The sequence below is a fragment of the Cyprinodon tularosa genome, unplaced genomic scaffold (genome assembly GCF_016077235.1).
Source record: "Cyprinodon tularosa strain WSP-4 unplaced genomic scaffold, ASM1607723v1 ctg76, whole genome shotgun sequence".
In the NCBI taxonomy this organism is placed as follows: Eukaryota; Metazoa; Chordata; class Actinopteri; order Cyprinodontiformes; family Cyprinodontidae; genus Cyprinodon; species Cyprinodon tularosa.
The window spans coordinates 2,953,163-2,976,953 of record NW_024039518.1 but is presented as its reverse complement, the minus strand read 5'-3'; the positions used below and the strand labels follow the sequence as shown (position 1 = coordinate 2,976,953).

Genomic DNA, 23,791 nt, shown 5'->3' with positions numbered 1-23,791 from the left:
TCATCTTTACTGCTGCTTGATGACAGATCCTCATGGTGGGTTGTTGCATTATATCAACAAATCAGTCTGGTTTCCGGTTCACCATAAACGATTACAATCCTGGATCAAATCCAAGTCTTTTTGTCTGTAAACCGAGCTGAACTCTGTTTGTGGTTTACATGCATCACTCTGACTCAGGGATACTGGCACCCTGCCAGCTGATGACTCAAGATTTATTCCACACCTGGAAAAAAGGAGACCTTAAACGTTCATTTCCAAGGGAAACTATCTATATATAGAAAGATTGGAAAACATCTAAGCAATAAGCTTATGTAGCCAGCATTATTGCATGTGATGGTCACATGGTCAGTTACCCCACACAGAAGCACTTTAACACACAGTAGCATAAAGGTATTGGTTTGTTTATTTTGACAATATTAGAAGACATTAGTTCCAATTGACATACAGTTCCAATTGTAGCGCGCACATATGGTTAACGTTTGTATATTTCATTTTGCCAAATGCTTAATATATTTTGCGCTTCCTTTTCAGGTGTGGTGGGAGTGCCGTCAACTGTGAGAATGTGGCTGACATACCAATGGACTGAAGATTGGGTGGTACCATCTGGAGTTCCACTATGGCGGAAGACCATGGACTCCATATTTTTAATATGTTGCATAATATCTTCTTTTGCTTTTGTGATTTGCTCATTTTGTTAATTTTGTTTAATGATTATCATTTAAGTTTAATCCTTAAGCTAACTATTTAGTTATTTTTGTTAAAGTTGTGTAGATGTTCTCCCTACTTCTTCCTCAGTGTGTCAGTCTGGTCTGATCAGCCAGTATTTAAGTCCCCTTTGTTTACTGTGTCTCAGGTCAGGTTTGTTTGTTCATTTAGTTTGAAGTTTGATATGTTTGATCTTGATATTTTTTGCCCTTAGTCTCTTCATTTGACCTATTTTAAAGGCCCTGTAATCTTTGTTTGGATTATTGTTACTTTGGGGAAATGAAACCCAGTTTTTCTTGACAATCACCACTGTGTCTTTATGCCCGGCGGCTGGCTCAGTCCCTCACATTACCCCATTAAATCTTATAGATAGCTTGCTGTGCAGCCTATCCTATTTGGCTTGTTTTTGTTTAATTTATTAAACAGAGCTGTTAATCACTCATTTGTTCTTTGCAAAGGACTCCAATGAGCACAAATGTCCCCACAAGTATTAAACGTCATCAACAAATAATTAGCTCTCGGCCTGAAACCAACTTTAGGAACAAAATTATTCAGTGAATTTTTCAATAAAGCTGAGATATCACAGCCAGTGTAAAGCACAAAACTGCCTGCCATATTGGATAGCATTATATGATTGTTCCATAAAAGTCTCTGCTACCACTTTTGATTTACTTATTATTCACTATCTTCCCTGTGATCAGCTGGCTCATTTAAAAACACAAGACAATGATGTGGTGCTTTGCTTTGACGATCCGTGGTTGAATGTGAGTATGTATAGAGACAAACCTGACATTTGGTTCACAGTTGGGATTTATCAAGAAAATTTGCTTGTTTTTGTGCTTTTGCATGTTTTGGTAAATGTGAAATATCTTTATGCCATTTTTACATTTTTTGCCATAGATTTGTCAATCTTTGATAAAGAGACCCAAGAATCGCTGGTATATAGTTTGACGCTAAGTCTTCTCTCTATTGTTTTTATATAAATCATTAACTAGGCCTATCAGAGGAAGCTGTCTCTATAGTTAAGAACATATAAACAGATTTGTTTCAAAGAGGTAGGCTGTGGTACAGTGACAATGCTATGAGCTTCATCTTAGCCTGTGAATGGGATAGGATACTTAAAATCCTTTATTGACATGAATAAAAAAACAAGTAAAAATAAAAACTAAGTGACTTGAGCACCCAGACTTAAATTTTATTTGCTTTTATTGGCAGCAAGTAGCAGTAAAGTACAGCTCGGTTTAACACAGGAACTCTGTCTTTTTCAGAAACGTAAGCACATATATTTAATAAAAAAAATGTCATGGAAATTGTATTTACAGCCTTCAAAATATATCAAAATAATGATATGAGAACAAAGTTATTTTACTTATAAATAAGATCCTTCAAAAGCATTCCTCAGCATTTATGGGTAAAAAAAAAAAAAACTATAAACCTACGTCTTTTAAAAATCTCAGTTTGCAGATGAACTGTTGATTCAGTCTTACCAAAATTTCTCAAACCTGTCATTGTGTGAAATTGATCTTATGTTAGTAGCTGGTGGTGCAAGCAATGTTTTATAAAAGGTAAAAATAAAACAACAAACACACAAAAAAAAATTATATACTGCAGCTTTAGTGCCTCTGTTTGGTGATGGTTGATGATTTTGCTCCTGATGTGGTTGATGATGTTGCTCCTGAGGTGGTGGTTGCTGCAGTGGATTTCATTGAGTGTGTTTTGAGATGTGCCTCGAACCTGTCAAGAAAAAGGACCACGGGTAAACATTTTTTAGCCAATGAAAATTTTCCACAATTTTAAAACTGATATGTTTAGATTAAAGTCTAACATAAATAAAGCTGCTATCTTCTTTAGGCTTTTGCTATTGCTGGTGGCAGATTTTGTTTTCTTACTCCAATAGATGTGATGACGTGACTGCTGTTTAGTGTAATACAGCAACTGCAGCCACAACTAATTACCTGTTAATTTTTTTATATAAAACTTGATGAGGAATAGTTTTTTTTAAATTACTTTTTCACTTACCGTTTTTTTGCTTGCAGGAGATTTTTGGCATACTTTGTCCCAGGAATAATACACTGCTCAGACTTATCTTCCAAGACGACTCTGTAATAGAATAATATTAATTAAATTATCCATGATAATTCTGAACATTTTTGTCTTCTGCTTTTGCCGGTACTTACATCACTTCATGGTGTTTGCAGTATGGACGAGGTTTATACTCTTTGACATCAACAATAAGATTACGCTTTACAGCTTGGACTGGAGTTCCTAAACATCTGCATTTCAGAATTTCTGAGTAAAATACAATGATGGGGAAATTTAAAAAAGAAGATAACGCAGAATTGAGAAAAAAATTCTTGCATTATGTATACATATTTTTTACAAAGTTTTTAATCCAAGTATTCAAAAGAAAAAAATCTTTCTATGATATACCGGTACTTACTTGAGTCGCAGATGGTGAAGGTGATGCAGACCAGAAGAATGATGCATTGAAATAAAGGATTCATGTTTGTCTTAAATTGTTATAATTAAGTTTTGGTTGTGATTGTCTCCACTTCAAGATCTCCTTTCTCTGTGAGTGTTCCTGCCTGACTGTGGAAAGCCACCATCTTCACCCTTTATACTCTCACAGTTGCTTCATATGTATTCTTAAGAACTGATAAAAAAAAGGAAATAATGAGTCCTCTTCTACTTTCACTTTCCCCATACTGCAATCTGCTTTCCTCTGAATCTAGAAGAATTCCCAACATCCTTTTATGAACTTCCTATCATGAAGGGAGTAAACTGATGTAAGGCTGTTGGTATTGGAGTGAATTCAATGTGCTCTCTACGTTTATGCTGGTAAAGAATCACTGACTTCTGTAGAGCTAGACCTGCTCTTTCTATGTCTTAAAAGTCAGCAACTCATCACAGCAATTAATAAAGGAAAGTGTAATGAGAAACAATTACACATGTCTAATTTAGAGCCCCTTATTGAATGAACTAGTATGATTTTGTTCACTGCAGTAGGAAAGATGAGTGGAGTAATCCAATGTTCAGAGGTAGTAGTCTGCATACTTTTATCATTCTGTAATTTTGAACCCAGAGTTAGGAGATGTACAGTCCCCAAGTAATGTCTATGCCATGTGCTTGTTTTGCCCAGCCGCTGAACCAGGTAAGTCCAATTTATGAAATTTAATTTACTGTGCAGATTTGATTCACTCGATTGGTTGCAGTGTTTCCAGTGCCCCTCTCCAGCAGTCTATGGGCATAAGGCACCTTGGACAGGTCACCAGTCTGTTGCAGGGCAAACATGCACACAAACACAATTTAGAGAAGCCTAACAGTCATGTTTTTGGTCTGTGAGAGGAAACCGAAGTACCTGCAGAAAACCAAAGCATGAACAGGGACAACATGCATGGCCAGGCCAGGAATCCAACCCAGAACCTTCTTGTTGCAAGGCAACTGCGCTACCTGCTGTACCACTGTTCACTGTTCCATTATGCACCTTAGGAAAACAGTGTGTAAAAAATGTATTGTGGAAAAAAAAGATTGGCTTGATTTTTTTTCAGACTATCCAGCTTTAAAAGCAGAGATATTAGGAATCTTTCAGCATAATGTTCACCACTAAACCCACGACAATGAAGACTGAGATAGAAATCTTTCATTGCAAAAAGATGAGGGTTTGGAGATATCTAGCACCTTTCTGGGAATGTGTTGCAATCAAATTCAGCTGGGAACCTCTAAATACTTAGACTTTTTTTTTTTTTTTATTGCCTTCCCATGATAATCAGTGAGATAACAGCTTGAGAAAATCAGATGTCTGGGCTGCTGACTGTCTCAGAGAGTCAGCGAGATACTGGATCCATTTGTTATTCTTGGATGACATTAAGTTCAACAGAAAGCCAGCCAAGGGGAAGAACTGCCTAGAAGAATGTAATCCCTCATTATCCTCCCCTCAGTCATAATGGTTAATTGCAGTTTGGACCTGCCCTAATTTGTAGTGAAGCAAAACGAAACAGAGATGGACATGCACAAATCAGACCAAATCATGGTGGTGTAGAAGATGACCACCAGCTTCCGTGGGAGATTATACTATTACCGGTAAGTTGTATGTACAGTCTCTGCTGTGCCTTAGTCTTCACAGGGTTTATATTAGAGAACTGCCCTATGTTACTTACTCGATGTAGCAGGTTTTTTTAGGAACAGGAAATGATCCACAGCAGATGTAATGTTTTAGTATTTTTTCCACTCTGACTTGTTTTATTTGGGTAATGAAAAGAAAAAGAATCTACTTGACTTTTACATGACTTTTACACATTATCCACTAGAATAAGTGTGCAAAGGTGGATGGGACTTTGAGGAGCTAAATTGTTTAAGTTGCCCTTGGTGGATCTAATTTTCTTATACACATTTGAAAACGTATAAACCTGAATGAGCAAAGATCAAATGTGGGGTTCCTCAAGGCTCCGTATTCGGGCCACTGAATATCTACACACCAATTATAAAGATCAGCATGTTTTATCCTGCTTATGTTATTGACAATGGAGAAGCTAAAGAAGCGAAATTGTTAAGGACTGAATGTAAAATGAGGTCTCTAAATAAATCAAACTTTTAGTAACACCAACAATCAATCAAATTTCAACTTTTAACTACCTGAGGGTTTTAGCCTTTAATTTTATTTTACCAATTGTTATTGCTATGTATGAAAATCTAAATACCAACTCACTCAATGTATTTGGTTTTGTGAAAAAAATGGTAATATCTTGTGTTTTAGGGGTGTTAGGTAAATACTTCTGCAAGCCTTGAGGAGGTTAGCTAGTAAGAGCTACTTAGCAATAAAAGTTTACATGATCCAAAGAGCTTAATAAATTCTATACTGTTTCCCAAATTTACAGTTACTCTTCCCAGATCAGACACTGATGGCACTGTGAGCTGAACAGGACACAACAGCATACAGAGAGGCTCCCTGCCATCTGCCCAGTCGGATGGCAGGGCTTCCTCTCAGCACCACATAATGACTCTGGACTCTGACAATAAGCTGGAAGGCAAACACCAGAAACACCAGAGCCCAAAAACAAAACCATCAACAGGAAAAGAAGCAAGATATTAGCAACAATGCGGCCCGATCGGTACAAGAAAACAACAAAGGAGGTGAAGCAGGTGGAAAGAAATGAGAATGGGATTGAGGAGAGGCAAGAACCTGAGGGATGGCAAGCAAACACAAATGAAACAGAACAGGACAGGAAAGAGCTATGCTTCTTTCTAACGTTATTTCAATGGAAATTTTGTTTCATGTTTTTTTGTGTGGTTATATTAATTTCATTATAACCATTCTAGATAGCAGCCTTTCTCCTGATTGTTAAGATTGTTTCTTGACAAAGTCTAGTTGAGGTAGCAGTGTTTCAATTCACTTGCTTTAACCCTTACAGTTTTCTTTTTTATGAGTTGTTTTAGATCTTAATAACGGCACTGTAGTTTTCATCAACTATGAAGAAATTATTTAGTTGACGCTTCTTTTTTTCATGATGATAACGAAAACTGACGAACTAAACATGGATCTTTGATGACTAAAACATGACTAGTCATAGGTTTGAGTTTTTGTCAACGAAACGAGACTAAATAAAAATTAGCAGACGGTAATCATTGTGCTGTAATCTGTTAGACAAGCTAAGCAGTATCAGCCGTGCAGCTGCGCCTTGTTTGGTCACACTGCCCACCTGGCGTGCAGGAGTGCACATTCTGCATGACCACAGATGGATGAAGGCAGCAGCGGCAGAGGAGAAAATTTGCCAGAATCCAGTTCTGCGCGCTGAACTCTGGCAAACTCTGATCTGATCTTCCATCTGTGCTTGTGCAGAAATGCGTCTTTGCAGCTCAGAGTCTGCGCTTTATGCTCCACACTGGTTTATTCTCACCAGTCTCTTCCTGCCTTGCTGCTAACTATGTAGCTGATCATCCTCTGCCAAGCATAAAAAGGTAAATTTCTCTCTCATTGTTCTAGTTTCTATCTATTTAAATATGATGGAAATATTTCCTTCTATTGTCATTAAAACATTTTCTATGTTTCCTACGTATTATATTTTCAACATTTTAGTTAGCATATTCATTAAATTTAGGTCTTGATTGCCATGGCATTTAAAGGCAATTATATAGTTTATCTCTGTATTTATTTAATATATAATATTACCCTGAATATTAATGAATCTACTTTGACCTCTGGGCAGTGGTAACAAAGGAGGAAATTGTCAGAAATCAAACCAAAATTGCCAAAGAAGAAAGAAGAATGTTTTTGTTTTTTGCTTCTTTGGAGCAATGAAGATTTTATTGATCTGTATCTACAGTAATGCATAATTCATAGTAGATCAAGGAATTGTTTGCTTTTTAAATGAAACCTTGTATGTCTAAAACCATTCCTTTATTGGACATTTTGTTAGCTTGTCTGTCTGCTATATTAACCAATATGATGTGCCGAACTAGACCAGCTATTTTCACAGCTTTTGTGAGACACTTTTTTTTTTTTTTTTATAAAATAAGGCATTAATTCATGAATTATATATGGAAGGGGTGGTAAGCAAAAAAGAGGGGATAAGATGTAAGGGGAAAGAGTGCATGAAAAGAGAGAAAATAAAACAAAACAGCAAAAATAGACAACACAGTCAACCAAAGTAAACATCAAACAAAGCTTGACAAGCAGCAGGTATACCTTAGATATCCATTTGTGCAAAATATTCTCATTATCAGTTCGTATGAAATCGTACGAAAAGTTATGCACACTATTTTGTACGTTTTGGACGTTTTTCCTCAAAAAAAAACATCAGTGCGCATGCGCTGGCAGACAGAAAAAAAAAGCAGATCCGCGGACGGACGGAAAAGTGCAATCATCACTTATTCATCTCTCTAACTACATTGCTTGCTGTTTTATATCTTAGGGTTAGGGTCAGGGTTAGGGCTAATTGTAATTTATATTCTATATTCTATATTCGTGAATGGTGTGTCAGATGCGCATACGAAGAAAAAAACGTCCAAAACGTACAAAATTACGGTGCAGAACTTTTCGTACGATTTCATACGAACTCATAATGAGAATACACTGATTTGTGTGGAAGACAAAACCTTTGGTAATTACACAATATTATTCAGGGTAAGTTATCTGTATCTGAAGCTTAGTATTTAGTATTAGTGTGTATCTTTGAGCACCTGGAACAAAATTCCCACTGTATGTATGCATAGGCATTTTCGTGTATGAAGGATTTACAAAGCTTCTTTAGAAAAAATCACATGCAGTGTGACTTGCCCTCCATGGCCGCAGGATTGATCAAGACGAGACGTGAGCCCCAAATTTCCAAAGGCACTCACCAGTGCAGGGCATATGAGAGCACCCAGAGTCCAACTGCTGAGGGGCCAAGCCCCAAAGAGCCTGACCTCAGGGGCCATAGGGCTGAGTTCCCACACAGCCAGAGCAGCGAGCCCATGGGCTCCTACAGTGGACGGTCATGCCTACGGGTCAGTGGTCCAGGGGCGAAACAATCATCATTGGGGACCCCACTGGGCAAGGAGGCCAATGGCCTGGCCTGGCAGTCAGAAGGAATGAGACAGCGCCCACTGTAGTATCCTTAGAAAACCATGAGTGTGTTTGCAGAGACAGGCACCTGCCACTGGTGGAGAGCACAAGAACGGGTTAGAGGCAGGCCCTGCTCATACATGGGGATTATGATGTTTAGTAGATGGGGCATGGGATGCAAACACCCAACCTGACAAGTAGACAGAAACACCTTCAAATTCATCCAGTCACACTCACACAATCCCACCCTCACACCTATATGGACATATATAAATATCAGTGGAGATCCACACAGGGGCAGACATTAACATTTTCTTACACTCCTTATACTCATATTATCCTCCCGGGCCCAGGCCTTCGCATCCATATGTTCCTCTTATATCCTTTAGCCAAGTACGGCATGCCAGCCAACCAAGCACATGCGCCAGACTCCCCCACCCAGCTGCAGGCCCAGGCTGTGCACAGGGTCAGGGGAGGCAGCAAGGCAGACCAACACCAGAAGCTGAGATGCATCTCGGCACGGTGATCATATCCCACCTGCCGTGTTGCCATGCCAGTCAGCCAGTTCCCCCGCAAGAATGGGACTACATCCTTCAACATCCATCCCAGTGGACAGACAAGACATTGAAGCCACAAGATGGGAACCAATGGCTGGGGGGCCTAAGGAAAGCCAGAAACCCCAGCCAAGCCCTGACAAACCTCAAGGGCCCAGCCCCATCCCCAGGTGGAGCAGAGAAAACAGAGGCCTGAAAGACCCCTTGCCAGATGTAATGTTGTTGCCTTTTATACCTCTGTGTATTTGAAACCAGGGAGAGGGGAGATGTGCCCCGCCTACCTCTCCAACACCTGAACCCCAAGTGTCTAAACACATTCTAACAATCATAGGTGGGCATGAGCATCGGAAGCAAAGCCAGTTTGACAGTGCAGGAGAGGGGAAGCATCAGAGATGGGGAACAAAGAACTGGGGAATGAGTTTGCTGTTTCTTCTTTCTTTTTTCCCTTCCACCTGCATCTCAGTGGGCATTAGCCTTTTAAATAATAATAATGTGTTTTCTTAAAAAAACTATACATACAGTATATAAAATGCTGTCTCAATTACCCGTTGTTTTTCTATATAAAGATCAGGTCCAGCGGTCCCTAGAACTGCACGTTTCTGGACTGACATGAATGATGTTTCTCCAAGTACAGGTGCTGGTCATAAAATTAGAATATCATGAAAAAGTAGATTGATTTCAGTAATTCCATTTAAAAAGTGAAACTTGTATATTATATGCATACATTACATACAAACTCATATATTTCAGATGTTTATTTTGTTTAATTTTGATGATTACAAATGACAACAAATGAAAATCTCAAATTCATCATATCAGAAAATTAGAATATTACTGAAGACCAATAAAAACAAAGGATTTATAGAAATGTTGGCCAACTGAAAAGTATGAACATGAAAAGTATGAGCATGTACAGCACTCAGTATTTAGTTGGGCCTCCTTTGGCCTGTATTACTGCAGCAATGCGGCGTGGCATGGAGTCGATCAGTCTGTGGCACTGCTCAGGTGTTATGATAGCCCAGGTTGCTCTAATAGTGGCTTTTAGCTCTTCTGAATTGTTGGGTCTGGTGTATTGCATCTTCTTCTTCACAATACCCCATAGATTTTCTATGGGGTTAAGGTCAGGAGAGTTTGCTGGCCAATTAAGAACAGGGATACCATGGTCCTTCAACCAGGTACTGGTAGCTTTGGCACTGTGTGCAGGTGCCAAGTCCTATTGGAAAATGAAATCTGCATCTCCAAAAAGTTGGTCAGCTGCAGGAAGCATGAAGTGCTCTAAAACTTCCTGGTATGTGGCTGCGTTGACCCTGGACCTCAGAAAACACAATGGACCAACACCAGCAGATGACATGGCACCCCAAACCATCACTGACTGTGGAAACTTTACACTGGACTTCAAGCAACGTGGATGAAGTGCCTCTCTTCTTTTCCTCCAGACTCTGGGACCTTGATTTCCAAAGGAAATGCAAAATTTACTTTCATCAGAGAACATGACTTTGGACCACTCACCAGCAGTCCAGTCCTGTTTCTCTTTAGCCCATGCAAGACGCTTCTGACGCTGTCTGTGGTTCAAGAGTGGCTTGACACAAGGAATGCGACAGCAGAAACCCATGTCTTTCATACGTCTGTGTGTGGTGGTTCTTGAAGCACTCACTCCAGCTGCAGTCCACTCTTTGTGAATCTCCCCCACATTTTTGAATGGGTTTTGTTTCACAATCCTCTCCAGGGTGCGGTTATCTCTCTTGCTTGTACACTTTTTTCGACCACATCTTTTCCTTCCCTTCGCCTCTCTATTAATGTGCTTGGACACTGAGCTCTGTGAACAGCCAGCCTCTTTAGCGATGACCTTTTGTGTCTTGACCTCCTTGTGCAAGGTGTCGATGGTCGTCTTTTGGACAACTGTCAAGTCAGCAGTCTTCCCCATGATTGTGTAGCCTATAGAACTAGACTGAAAGACCATTTAAAGGCTTTTGCAGGTGGTTTGAGTTAATTAGCTGATTAGAGTGTGGCACCAGGGGCCATCAACTTTGAACCTTTTCACAATATTCTAATTTTCTGATATGATGAATTTGAGATTTTCATTTGTTGTCATTTGTAATCATCAAAATTAAACAAAATAAACATCTGAAATATATGAGTTTGTATGTAATGTATGAATATAATATACAAGTTTCACTTTTTAAATGGAATTACTGAAATCAATCTACTTTTTCATGATATTCTAATTTTATGACCAGCACCTGTATCTGTTGAAGCCACTTCTCCAGTGTGTGGGTTGCTGCCCCGAGTGCTCAAATGACCACAGGTACTACTGTTGCCTTCATTGAATGTTTCAGTCAAACCACTATGTTTTAAAAATACTTTGATTGTAATTATTACTCATCTAATTAAGTGGATGTAAAAGAGCAAAAAAGATGTTTAAACAATTTCGCTCTCAAAATCACAGTTCAGATGATGCAGCATAGTGAGCTCCTTTAGTTCCTTTTTCCAACAGTTTCCTCAGAAAGCAGAAATTGCAATTCCTCAAAACTAGCTTTGAAATGTAGATTTATTTTTATCTTAGTACTTTGCATCTTATCTTGCTCAATCCTTTATTCAAGACGAAAAAAAATTGCTGTATATCAATCCCCTCTGTAGTGCGAGTAGAAAAGGTTATATGTAGAATTTGTGGCTGGAGGTGATCCTCTGTGAAAGATGTTGCTGTAAGACAGGGGCCATCAACTCGGTGCCCCAAACGGGCTCTCAAGGACCCCATGGGGAGACCTCTTCTGAAAATAGTACAACTCACCAGTAGGCTAAGTTAGAAATGTAATTTTACTCTTTTGTCCATCTTTTTAAACCCCCCTGCATTTTTAGATATTTCAAAACGAAAACATCTAAAGGAAAATAAAAAAATTAAAGGAAACAAAAATATGTTCATTATGCCTGAAGAGTAGGTGAACGCAAATCCTCCATTCATCGGTCAGTATTGGTAGGCCCATTTTATTTCGATTTAAAAGAATAAGGTTAAAATACAACATCTCTGTAGGCAGGAAGTATCAAAAGCATTAAAGTCCATACTTTACTAATCCGAAGAGTCCCAAGTTTGATATCTAAAAGTGAAAATTATGATAAACTTGGGGTTGTAAATGTTTATCTCAAGTAAAACGATCATACCCTTTTTTCTAAAGTTATTTATAATTTCCATAATTGTTCTTTTGTACTTCATAGCACATGTTAAAGAAATCATAAATTGAGTTTATCTCTATCTTATAATTATTCTAATAATCTAATTATTCCTGCTACAAAAAAGTTATTCATAGTGTAAGGTGATCTGCAGCTAAGTCACTGTGGATGCTAACCGTTCTGACTACAAGCTTAATTTTGTGATGATCACTTTTTTGTCAGCAATATAAGGATCTTAGCTACCTGGTGTTTTGGCATTTGGCTGTTTTTGACCCCAAAAAAAAAAGACTTTGGGGGGGGGGTGTGCACTCATCTCACCATTGTTTAAATTGCAGCTGAGAGACACTAAAAACCAACACCATAAAGTAAGGGTCAGGTACCTTCATACATATTCCCTGCCCAGCCTGTCCTAACCGACTAGGTATGGGATACTGTATTGGTGGGACAAACATTCTGTACATGATATTGTTCTACTGTATTCCCATCTGCTTGAGAAACGTCAATAGCCCTGCTTTCAGTTTTTCAGTTTGAATTCACATGACAGAGAATGGATTTAGTTTCCAGATGTTGTTCTTGCTCCTCTTTCTATAGCTGGCATGCACCAGAGCAGACTTGTACAGTTGTACAGATGCACCACGGGAGCAGCAGCAGCTTCCAGGGGAGCTCTCATAGAGCTCACAGTATTAATATAAAAGTATTACTTAAAAGTTATCATATTCTACAAAAGTAGATTTTAATTTTCATTTGAGGTGAGATAATTAGGCTACGTTCACACTGCAGCCTGAAGCGACCCAAATCCGATTTTTTTGCCCATATGCGACCTGGATCTGATCTTTTCATGGCAGTCTGAATGACACAGATCCGATTTTTTCCAATCCAACCCAGGCCACTTGGCTATGTGGTCCTGAATCTGATACGAATCTGATCTTTTCAAATGCGACCTGTGTCTGAACAGCCACGTCGGATTCATCCGACCTGAACCTCATTAATACCCGACTAAGGTCACTATTCTGTGTCTTGTTATGCAGAAGCGGCAAGAAAAACAACAACCATGGCAGATGATAATGTGGAGAGTAGTATTTATGTTTAAACAAATTGAAAAGATTGAGTTTCTATGGTTGGAAAAGACCGCTAGATGCGCGCCGGCACTTCCATCCATGTTTACTTCCGTTAACATGGAGCACGCTGGCCTGTGACATCATTTGTTCTTCTACTGAGCATGCGGGACACTTGCGTTGTATGACTGTAGTTCACACAGGAGATCACATACAAGTCGCATTTATTTGGAAATATGAACGGCAACGTAAAAAAATAGGATTTCACAAAAAAATCAGAATTGAGCATCAAGGCCTGCAGTATGAAGGTAGCCTTATACTTATATCCTTCAGTAATTAACACATTTAGAGGACCATGGCAACCAAGGGGTCTCTGCGGCTAACTGTAGCCAGGGCTAAGGTTAGTCCGTCTGCAGCAGCCCTCTTTCGGCTTCACCGTGTGTGAAGTACCACTGGCCATTTGGGCATTGATCAGGCTCCCAGCAGCGGTTGACACACTCACTAAAGCTGTGAACTAGCAGGACCGTGAGCTAAGCTGTATGCTGGGTGCGATTGTTTGAACTCAAAGGTGAGATGGTATAATAGCTTGGATGTGCACGCTCACTTCAAGGCGGAAAAGCCAAACAAATTCTGAATATTAAATGCCCCTTGTGGAGTCCAGCGACAAAAGACTTCAAGGCTGACAAAAAAATTCTGTGCAGCTTGCTCTCAAAACACAAGTGTAGTTTGGATTTCAGCCTAGCCCTTATTAAAACTCCCCTGGATGTTATTGCGTAAGGGCCCAGAACTACTGGCTCCTCCCCTACCTGTGGGCTAGTGATGGGTTGATGAGGCGTCATGAAACGTTTCGACACATTACCAAACTGTATTGATACAGTGTCGATACTGTGTCACTGAATACTGACACCTGCTGGACATTAAAAATCCCTACAGGCAACCTAGTTGACAGAGTTAACTGACACTGATTTGATGACCTATTATATACACTAATATGATGCAATTCATTGTATGATGCATTGTATTATTATTAAAACATATTTGATATTTTAGACACAGTCAATGGATAATGAGAACCTGCATCATAATGTAATAATCTCTAAGTAAACATGTAGTAAATGAAGATGCTTGTTCACTGGTATTTTGTTTACAAATTTTTATTCAAAAAAATAAGTTGTTGCAACGTTTTGAAATTCAGTCTGTTGCGCTTTTTTGATAGTAGTTCTCCAGCTGTGGAAAACACCCGCTCACACGGCACAGATGAAGCTGGAGTGCACAAAAATTTTAAGGCCAGGCGGAAGAGGTTTGGATAAACCGTCCTTTGGTTTTTCCAATATACAAGAGGATCCTGGGACCTCGCAATATTGCCCTCTGCCATGTATCTCTGCACCTCAAGGATGGCATCAGCTGTGGCACTTTTGGTCTGCCTCCCCACTTCGAGATCAAAATGTTCCCAAAGGTCATCTTAAAAAAAAAAAAAAAAAAAAGTATTTTAGTACATGATTTACAAACAACAAAGAAATGATGCTCAATATCATGCCTGAAGTGGGGGCAGACAGCTGTTGTGAAGATGTTCCCGGCTTGGGCTCATTTGAGCTTCCAATTGAGGCACATTCTGTCCGCAGTCTGCTGTACTTCCATTTTCACTCGTTCCCGTTCCTCCTCGTACTTTTTGGCCAACAGTTGTTTGATGGTCTGAAAACCACACCAAGTCAAACCAGAAGAAAATCAATATATTTAAAATAAATTTGATGAATAAACTACCACTTTAGATAATTTCCACACAAACCTTTCTGGTTGGCAAAACATATGAGGGTTCAAGGAGCTGAACCAGCTCCCTGAAGCCTTCATTCTCCACAACAGCGAGGGGCTGGCAGTCCTTTACAATGAAATTAAGCACAGCCTCATCAAGCATCTGCTTCCTGGAAGCTTGATGGTTAAAAATGAGAAAGTGTAAATTATTCAGAATTATCAATAAAACAAAGTCAGTAAGTTGTAAAATACCTGTATAACTGAGTTCATCATGGGTGTATCATGGATTTCACTCTCATGCTTGGCCCTATAATGCCTCAGCATTGAGGAGGTGCTGTTATTTAAATATGCAAGCTCTGTTGAGCAATTGCGACATTTAACCTGCAGAAAATAACACGAACAGTAAACTAAAGGTCACTTTATAATGAATTTCTACTCAGAAAATCAAGTGGAAACTCTGAGAGGTACAGGATGAAACAAGGAAATTAAAACAAATACCTTATTTCCGAAATGACATCAAAGTGGTCCCACACAGCAGAAACCTTTCTTTTTGCTTGAAAAATCTCCATAATTTTTGATGAATTTTATATTCGCAAAACACGCAAGATTGTTTTGGCAGATGCATCTCGTTGGCAGATGCGCTTCCTTATTAAAGCTTGTCAATCAGTTCGAAACATCGGTCACGTGACCGATACAGGAACTGTTTCGGTCACGTGACTTTTCCGTAGCGACACGTCGACACAGGTTTCGCTCTATGAGACCGACACATGCGCCGACGCATCGGTGTTGCCCGACCCATCACTACTGTGGGCACCTGTGGTTAGTGCCAGTTGATAAACTTCCATTGTATAAAGAACAATGGCCTCTTGACAGCGTTCATGGACAAGTTGAACGCACACACACACACACACACACACACACACACACACACACAGCTGATGCTCAGATTTATCCTTCAAAGGCTTCCCACTGCTGAAATGTTTGTCCCGTGTTATGTGTGCTTTTCTGGTGCTGAGGTGTTTTTCAATATATGGAGCCTAGGCGGAAGTTCAACTGAAGAAACTGCTTGCCATCCTACATCCAACTGCGACACAGCCAATTAGCTTTCAACCACACCTCCTAAACAGCAAATCAGCATCCAAAGTTATTTTTAAAAGGCCTCCGATCCGCAACTTGTGCTCCTGTGCGCAGGCGGTGGTTGCCCTGTCTGACTTCATTCAGATGACCCCTTTTCCACCCACCTCCAGCCCCTCCCCCACCATCGTAGCTTAAGCTTCATTAGAGTGTCACTCCTTCCGGACTCTTAATGCATTCCGCGTCTCATTTCAACCGGTCTGGCAGAAGACGGCCATGTTGAGCCTGGTTCTGCCAGAAGTTTCTTCCCGACCGGGAGTTTTTCCTCTCCACTGTCGCTTCATGCTTGCTCATCATGAACTGGTTCTCTCAACCTGTGTGATCAAACTGGACTTCCACCTTCCAGGTCCCTGAGTGAAGCTCTAGTATTAGCTCACACAATCCACTGGATATCCCCATAAAGCCCAGCATACCGTCTCGCTAACCAGCAGTCTACAGACTGACCAACTTCATCTAACTCCACTCCACTACCAGTTTTTTGCTCCTGTTCATACATATCTATCAAAATTAAGTGCTATGTCTCCTGCCGAGGTCTGAGCGCCAAAGATAAAGTGATTGTGTCAATAAATTTCTTCTTATTGTCTCTTTTCTCTATGTTAGTTTTTTAGATTGAACTCAAATCTATCAAACTGTACACTGTCAAGGATAATGTGTCAAATATGCTTTTTTCCCCCTCTACCTCCCCAATGTGGCTCATATCTTTCCACAGAGATAAAAGGCAGCATCCTAAGGAACCGCCTCATGACGGGGCCCCTGGCTGCCAAAAGGATGCGCCTAACAACAGCGTTCTTTGGCACGCCTGGCTTCAGTCAGTCGTTCCCCTGACCAGCCCCCCACAATGTATGTGATGTATGATTAATGGCTTGTACTGAAACTGAAATCTCAAATAGTTTGAGCATGTGTTGTTGTTTTCTATCATAGTTGATTGCCATACGCAGGCATTTTCCACACTACCCCACAACCTCTGATCGGTATTTAATCTTTAAATCTTTTTTTTTAACTTAAAAATAAAGCGGTTTACAGATAAGACACACACAATTCTGCCCCCTATCTCGGCTCCATCTCCTCCTTATTGCTGCACGATGACAGATCTTCATGGTATGGTAGTCATTCATTTACTGTCTGGAAAGCTGTGCTAACAAATTTCGTTTTGTATACACTGTGTATACAAAATGACAACAAAAGTTGTCTTAGTCTGCATTGTATCAGCAAATTAATATGATTTCTGGTTCATCGTTAAAATTTAAAATCCTAAATTAAATTTTCTGTCGGATTTTGTAGCTAAACCGAGCTGAATTCTGTTTAACTTTAATGGTTGACTTACGTCACTCTGCCTCAGTGATGCTGCTGCCCTTCCAGCTGATCACTCATAATTTAATTTAAAAAAATGAGACCTAAAACTTTCATTTTAAACTACATGAACCTATGTTAAGCCAGCTGTCTGTGGGAATGTGTTGCATTGTGTCACAGCTGGGAAACAGCCAAATAGTTCCCGTTCTCATTTTTGTGATAGTTGGAGTAGAGCAAAGAGTTTCTTGGTTATTTTATCTGGCCTTATGGTAACCACTGTTTCCCATGAGTGTAAAACTGCAGATTTGGAAAAGCAGCAAATTCTGCAGCTCTGCATGGGAATGGATGGAGATACACCATGAACTTACAGATATCTGATATATTAGTATATGGGTGAGTTGTTAAAACTCCAAAAGAGATACCTCATATTTAAAGCTGATGAAGCAACTTCAAATCTTACTGTCTCTGTACAAAGAAAACATGCATTTAATTCACTTGCTATATTAATCCCAAATTTGAAGGTTTCCATAATGTATAATTTTTAAAACAGAAATATAATGATAATGTTTTAGTACTCAATCTGTTGTAGATGGACCACTACCAAGCACTTGTGTTTAATGTGGGAAATATCAATCATTGTATGCTTTAAAAGACAAAGCACATAAAGCCACTCCCTGTGAACACACTTATCAACAATCTGACTGCAGAGGGCATAGAGCAATGATCTGGACATAAATCTTTCACAACAAATATTTTAAAGTTTGTTTTCCAAAGAACAAAAAAATGTATTGAATTTATTCTTCAGCTTTGGCTCTTTTGTATGACGTTTCTCCTTAGTCTTTTTCCGATAATGTAAAACCACAATAAGAACCATGTTTTGTGGGTAATGTTGTGCAAACTTACCAGATGATTATGAATATATTGAATAACTAGCTAATTAATAGGCTGTTATACTCAAGGGTAAAACCAATTATTGATTATAAGTTATATGATTATAACTGTAATTTTCTTACTCACCAAGGTTCTTAGTCTTTTACATAAAGGTTGGACTGCTGGATTTCCTGTTAAAATCCCATTGCCTTCACAAATTTAATAATTTAGACTATGGCTATCAGCAAAGTTATTGATCACCAACCAAAGAAATGTGATTCCTGTTCATTCAAATGTTACTCAAAAGAGGGTGGATCTGACCTGAGTGATAAATCTTTTACTAAATAAAATGGTACCTTTATTAGCTCGGGGTCAGCTAGAACAGAAGGGTTAGGAGACTCACAGCATGGCTGCTACCATAGGGCCGGAAATTAGGTAGCTTTGAGCTCATGATGTATAGATGATCTATTCTACCTATCTTTCACCCAAGCAGAGTATTTGTTAAGCATCAGATGAAAGAGGGGAAATAATGTTGAAATTTTGCCTCAGTGATATGGAGGAAACAGGGGTTTTGGTTCCACTCTGGAGTGTGATTCATTTCCCTTGGTTTCCTTCCAAGGAAACACAGTCAGCTCATCAAAAGAGTATTGCTAGAAGATATTTGAGATATTCTATTGAAAACAACAGAAGGAAACTTTGCAGGGCTTAATTTTGTAACTCACAGTAGCCTTAGAAGAGGGTTTCCCCTTAAGGCAGTGGGTAGCTTTTAGCAGCAGCTGAGATTGCAGCAGCACAGCTCCAAATTGCAGCTGGACCAATGGGTCACGTTCCCGTGCTTTCACCGTTCAATGCTGCTGCTCAAAACCAATGTGTTTTGGCAGGGTGGCTTATGGCTGCTCCTATGTTGACTGTTATTTGGGCCCAGCTGTTCTCGAGGTCATCCAGAACTGGATAGATTCTCCTCTGGTTAAGCAGGCAGGTTTACCAAAACAATATGTTCAATCTCGCTTAAAATGCATGGAAAACAAGACACTATATTCATCTCCTCTGAATCATAGGCAGGTGCAGTCTGAGTGAATACAGACTCTTCTCCAGAGGGGTTTTGCTTCAGCTAAAAAAAAAATGCTTGTGTCTACCATTTGAAGCCCAAAAGCTAAAGGACAGAGCCAGTTCGAATTGAGCCGTCTCCTTAAGTATGTGGTAGGGATGTGATGTCAGGATAAGTCGTCATCGTTGACATTTGATCCTCAACAGTAATCTTAAGAGTAATGGTCTCCACTCCTAAACATTTGCCCTACAACCTGCTGTTATCTTCCATTTACAGGATACTTGAGACACCTTTCTTGTAAAACTGTAACTTGATATAAAAGAATAAAAAAAACAGGTAAGAAAATCATTTTTGTTTCGGAAATCCTGCAGCATAGACACCATGGGGATGGACCTAATTTAGTTTCTTTTTTGAGTGTGTTTAATGTTTTGCCAATATACTGTAGCTCAATGTCAATGTCCCAGAGCTATATGATAGACCAACCGCAGACCATTATGGTTGTTGCCATAAGGTTCCCCTTGGCAAGCTCTTGGTACTTCTACTGCACTCAGGGCTGTCAACTCTAACCCAAAAAAGGAAAAAAATGTTGAGAACAGATGCTTTACTGCACTAGCGTAATAAAGGAAAATTTTTCTTAAGTTCTGGATGATTATTTCCTTATACCTAACTTTCTGGGTTTTATAACTAACGGCATCATCTTGAAAAGCTGTCTGTTTTGGTATGTGGTAAACAACAACTTGTGTAGCACTTAGTCGAAACACAAAGAAAGTAAATGTCTGGTAAAACAAATTATTTTGATGGTTTTTATTATTATTATTTTTTTATATATCAACAGGCCATAACAAAAATGAACTTAAGTTTTGACAGCAAGTATTAAAATACAGCTCAGTTAAACACAGGAACCCTTGAACCTAACCTGAACTGTTGTTATTTTTCCCCAGATATGTAAATACTTAAATATGATTAAACAATGGCAGGACAATTATATTTACATCTTTCAAAAATATACAAACAGAATGATATGTGAACCAAGTGTTTAAACAGCATTTATCAACTTGTATGGGTTAAAAAAAACAACATACAAATCCACAGTTGTTTTAAAAGACACAGTTTGCAGATAAACTTGTGATTTTGTCTGAGCAGATTCTCTTATCTGTCATTGCCTCAAATAAATATTTTGCTTATAGCAAAAAAACTGCAATGTTTTATAAAAGTACAGACAAAAAACACTAAAAACTATATACTGCAGCCTTAATGCCTCTTCTTGGTAGAATATGAGGATGTTGCTCCTGAGGTGGGAGTTGCTGCAGTTATTTTCATTGAGTGTTTTTTGCGATTTGCCTCCATCCTGTCAAGAAAAAGGACCATGGGTTAACATTTTGTATCCCATGAGTTTTCAGCTTTAACACTAATATATGTACTATGTAATAAGGTAAGACACTGACATCAATAAAGCAGTTATCGTCCCATAAAATATATTTAATAATTTCTTTAGGTTCTTGTTCTTGTTGGTAGCATGACATTTTTTTTTTTTTTACTTCTTTAGATGCAATGATGGGACTGCTAACTGTTCAATGTATTACAAATACTGCAGCTAGAGCTAATATCTGTGTATTCTTCAATGTAAGACTATAAAAAATAGCTGTACAAAACTTTTTTTTTCACTTACCGTTCTTTTGCTTGCAGGAGTGCAATGGTGAACTTTGACTTAGGATCAAGACATGTCTTTGTTTTATTTTTCAGGGTGACACTGTAATAAAATAATAATAATGTAATCATCAGTGTTAATTCTGAAATTTTTGGGTCAGTTGTTGTTGCAGGTACTTACATTACTTCATATCTGTTGCAGTATGGACGAGGTTTATACTGTATGACATCAGCAATTAGAGTGCGGTTTATTGCTTTGGGTATTTGTTTCGGGTTTGGACATCTGCATCTTGTCATAGGTACTTTGGGAAAAAAAATTATGCATAAATTAAGAACAGTTTATGCCCCATTTAGAAAACATTTTACACAGATTTTTAATCCAAATATTCAACAGAAAAAAATATTTTTATGATATACTTACTTGAGTTGCAGATGGTGATGGTGATGCAGGCCAGAAGAAGTATGCATTGAAATGAAGGATTCATGTTTGTCTTAAATTGTAATAATTAGAAAAATTAGGTTTGGTTGTGGCTATCTCCTCTTCAGGATCTCCTTTCTCTGTGAGTGTTCCTGCCTGACTGTGGACAGCCACCATCTTCACCCTTTATACTCTCACAGTTGTCACATTTGTATTCTTAAGAACTGATAAACTTTTCTAGTTTCACTACCCCCATACTGTAATCTGCTTTCCTCCGAATCAAGAGGAATTCCCCTGTACCGTTAATGAACTTCCTATCATAAAGGGTGTTAACTGACCTTGGACTGTTGTGTTAGAGTGAATCCAATGTGCATTCTTAAGCTTATGCTGGGAAAGAGTCACTGGCTTCTGTAGAGCTAGACCTGCTGTTTCTGTTTCTTAAAAGTCAGCAACTCTAGGGTGACCATATTTTCATTTGGGAAAACCAGGACACCTTGGAGCGCGTGGGGGGGGGGGGGGATTTGCTCCGTGATCAGAGGAAATGTTACTTGGCGCAGAACAGTTGTGAAAATTTGAAGTTCAGTTTAATATAATAATACAACTCTGTGAATAGTTCTGTCTGAAATTAATGAAAATAGTTGTTTTAATGGTTATAGAGTCAGATATGTGGCGGTAATGTTTGGTTTATCTAAAGGTTTTTATCTGTTACTGTGTAAATGGGTTTGGCTGTAATTTAAGGACAGATTCTAATATATCTGCAGGGTGGGGACTATAAATCTGATAGGATTTAAAATTTTTTATTGTTGTTTTGCACAATATGCTTAACTAAGTATTTTTTGTTGTTGAATATTAGAGATTTTGCAGATATATTTTGTAGATACATTGTTTAGATTTACTTATATATTTCTAACCCTTTTATAGAATAGAATAGAAAATCCCTTTATTGTCCCACAATGGGCAAATTTACAGCAGCAAAAAGATTATTGAAAATGGTCACACAAATGTGGACCTTAGAAAAATGTATAAGAATAACATAATAGGGAAGAGTTAAAATATAAACAATACAAATCTGTAAAGTGTTTTAACAATATAAAACTGGAGAATAAATAACCAATATGCAGCTATGGACATTTTTACAGTGATGGATATTTGAAAATAGCAGCAGCATCAGAGATGTGCAGAATAACAGCAGCATGTTATTTAACTGACTAAGGTTTATATCAATACATTTGATTTTATTTGTTCCTGCTCCCGGTGGTTGGAATCTTTATTCCATTCTGGATTCTTGTGAGTGTAGTCTTTGTTCACTTTAACTTTTTAAAAAATAAATAAATAAACAAACAGTTTTGAAAACCTCTGTATTCATTCTTTTCCTGCTTTGTGTGTCAACTTTCACTGTTGCTAAGCAACAGAGCATACGGCAGTAAAACCCGCCGAAGGGAGGACCTGTTCGAATTTACAGACAGAACTCTTCCGGCCTTCTTATTTTCAAGGACTTCGAAGGATCCAGTCTAGGTAGACCGCGTCCTTGGAGGATGCAGCCTAGGATTTTGAACAGAGCCTCTGATTAAGAACAGGGCTGCCCGCACTGACGCGGCTCAGGGATTACGTCACACGGAGCGTCGTGCGCAGTGAAATCAGGACATTTCCTCACTTTCTAAAAAAAAAACCCGGGACGCCCGGGACAGGACGTGAAATACGGATATGTCCCGGGAAATACGGACGTTTGGTCACCCTAAGCAACTCATCACAGTAACGAACTGAAGAAAATGTCACAAGAAACAATTGCAGAAATGTCTAATTTAGAGCCACTTATTGACTGAACTAGTACGATTTTGTTCACTGCAGTTGGAAAAATGAGTGGAGTAATCCAATGTTCAGAGGTAGTAGTCTGCATACCATTAACATTGCAAATGTTTATTAACTATTGTTGTCATTCTGTTATTTTGATCCTGTCTGTTTGCATTGCCATCAATGCAAATCTTCCTTAATCAAAACATTTTCCATTTTTCTGGACAAACTTCTCCAAACCCTAATACCGGGCACCCAATGTAATGGCTATCAGGACCATATTTCCAGGATCAATCAAATGATCAAAATTAACATAAATAAAGGCCTGCACTTTTTAGTCTGTAATCAATCTATTTAACGAGTTTGCCTTGGTTAACTGATTTATTGAAAGTAATTAACTGCAAGAGTAATCTAGTTCATTGAATATAAATGTATTTAAATCTTTTGCCAGAACAGTCAAGAGAAAGTAAGAAAGATAAAAAAAAAAAGATTGGTGAATTGCTTGTGGGTTCTCCTGGGGTAAAACCTTTATAGTGCACCTTTTCAGCATGATGTTCACCACTAACCCCACAACAACAGAGGGCCAGATCTATCAAAGGTTTGCGTGTATAAAAACGTGAGCTATTTCACTGCGCACGCTAAAAAATGTACAAACTGATCTATCAACAGCGTGCTAAAAGGATTTGGTCTTTAACACGTGCTAAATAGCGCCTCTTATCCATTTAGTACTTTTTCTGCAATGAATATTCAATATTGGGCGTTTACACGCAAAAGTGCGTCTTGTGGGAGGAGAACATGTAAATATATTAATTTAGCACTCGCAAA

At 38.7% G+C, this 23,791-nt stretch overlaps 2 protein-coding genes across 2 annotated transcripts; both read right to left on the bottom strand.

Moving 5' to 3' along the window:
* Window positions 1–2,318: 2,318 nt before the first annotated feature.
* LOC119773350 (C-X-C motif chemokine 11-6-like) lies at window positions 2,319–3,283 on the bottom strand. Its single transcript, XM_038270316.1, has 4 exons — window positions 3,146–3,283; window positions 2,883–2,994; window positions 2,725–2,805; window positions 2,319–2,439 (listed from the first exon to the last, which is right to left on the bottom strand). Exons 1-4 carry the CDS (start codon window positions 3,207–3,209, stop codon window positions 2,319–2,321), a joined length of 378 nt encoding a protein of 125 aa, XP_038126244.1. The 5' UTR covers window positions 3,210–3,283.
* A 16,664-nt stretch (window positions 3,284–19,947) lies between these two features.
* On the bottom strand, window positions 19,948–21,321 carry LOC119773332 (C-X-C motif chemokine 9-like). The gene is made up of 4 exons (XM_038270286.1): window positions 21,179–21,321; window positions 20,939–21,059; window positions 20,780–20,860; window positions 19,948–20,458 (listed from the first exon to the last, which is right to left on the bottom strand). Exons 1-4 carry the CDS (start codon window positions 21,240–21,242, stop codon window positions 20,362–20,364), a joined length of 363 nt encoding a protein of 120 aa, XP_038126214.1. The 5' UTR covers window positions 21,243–21,321; the 3' UTR covers window positions 19,948–20,361.
* Between the last annotated feature and the right edge of the window lie 2,470 nt (window positions 21,322–23,791).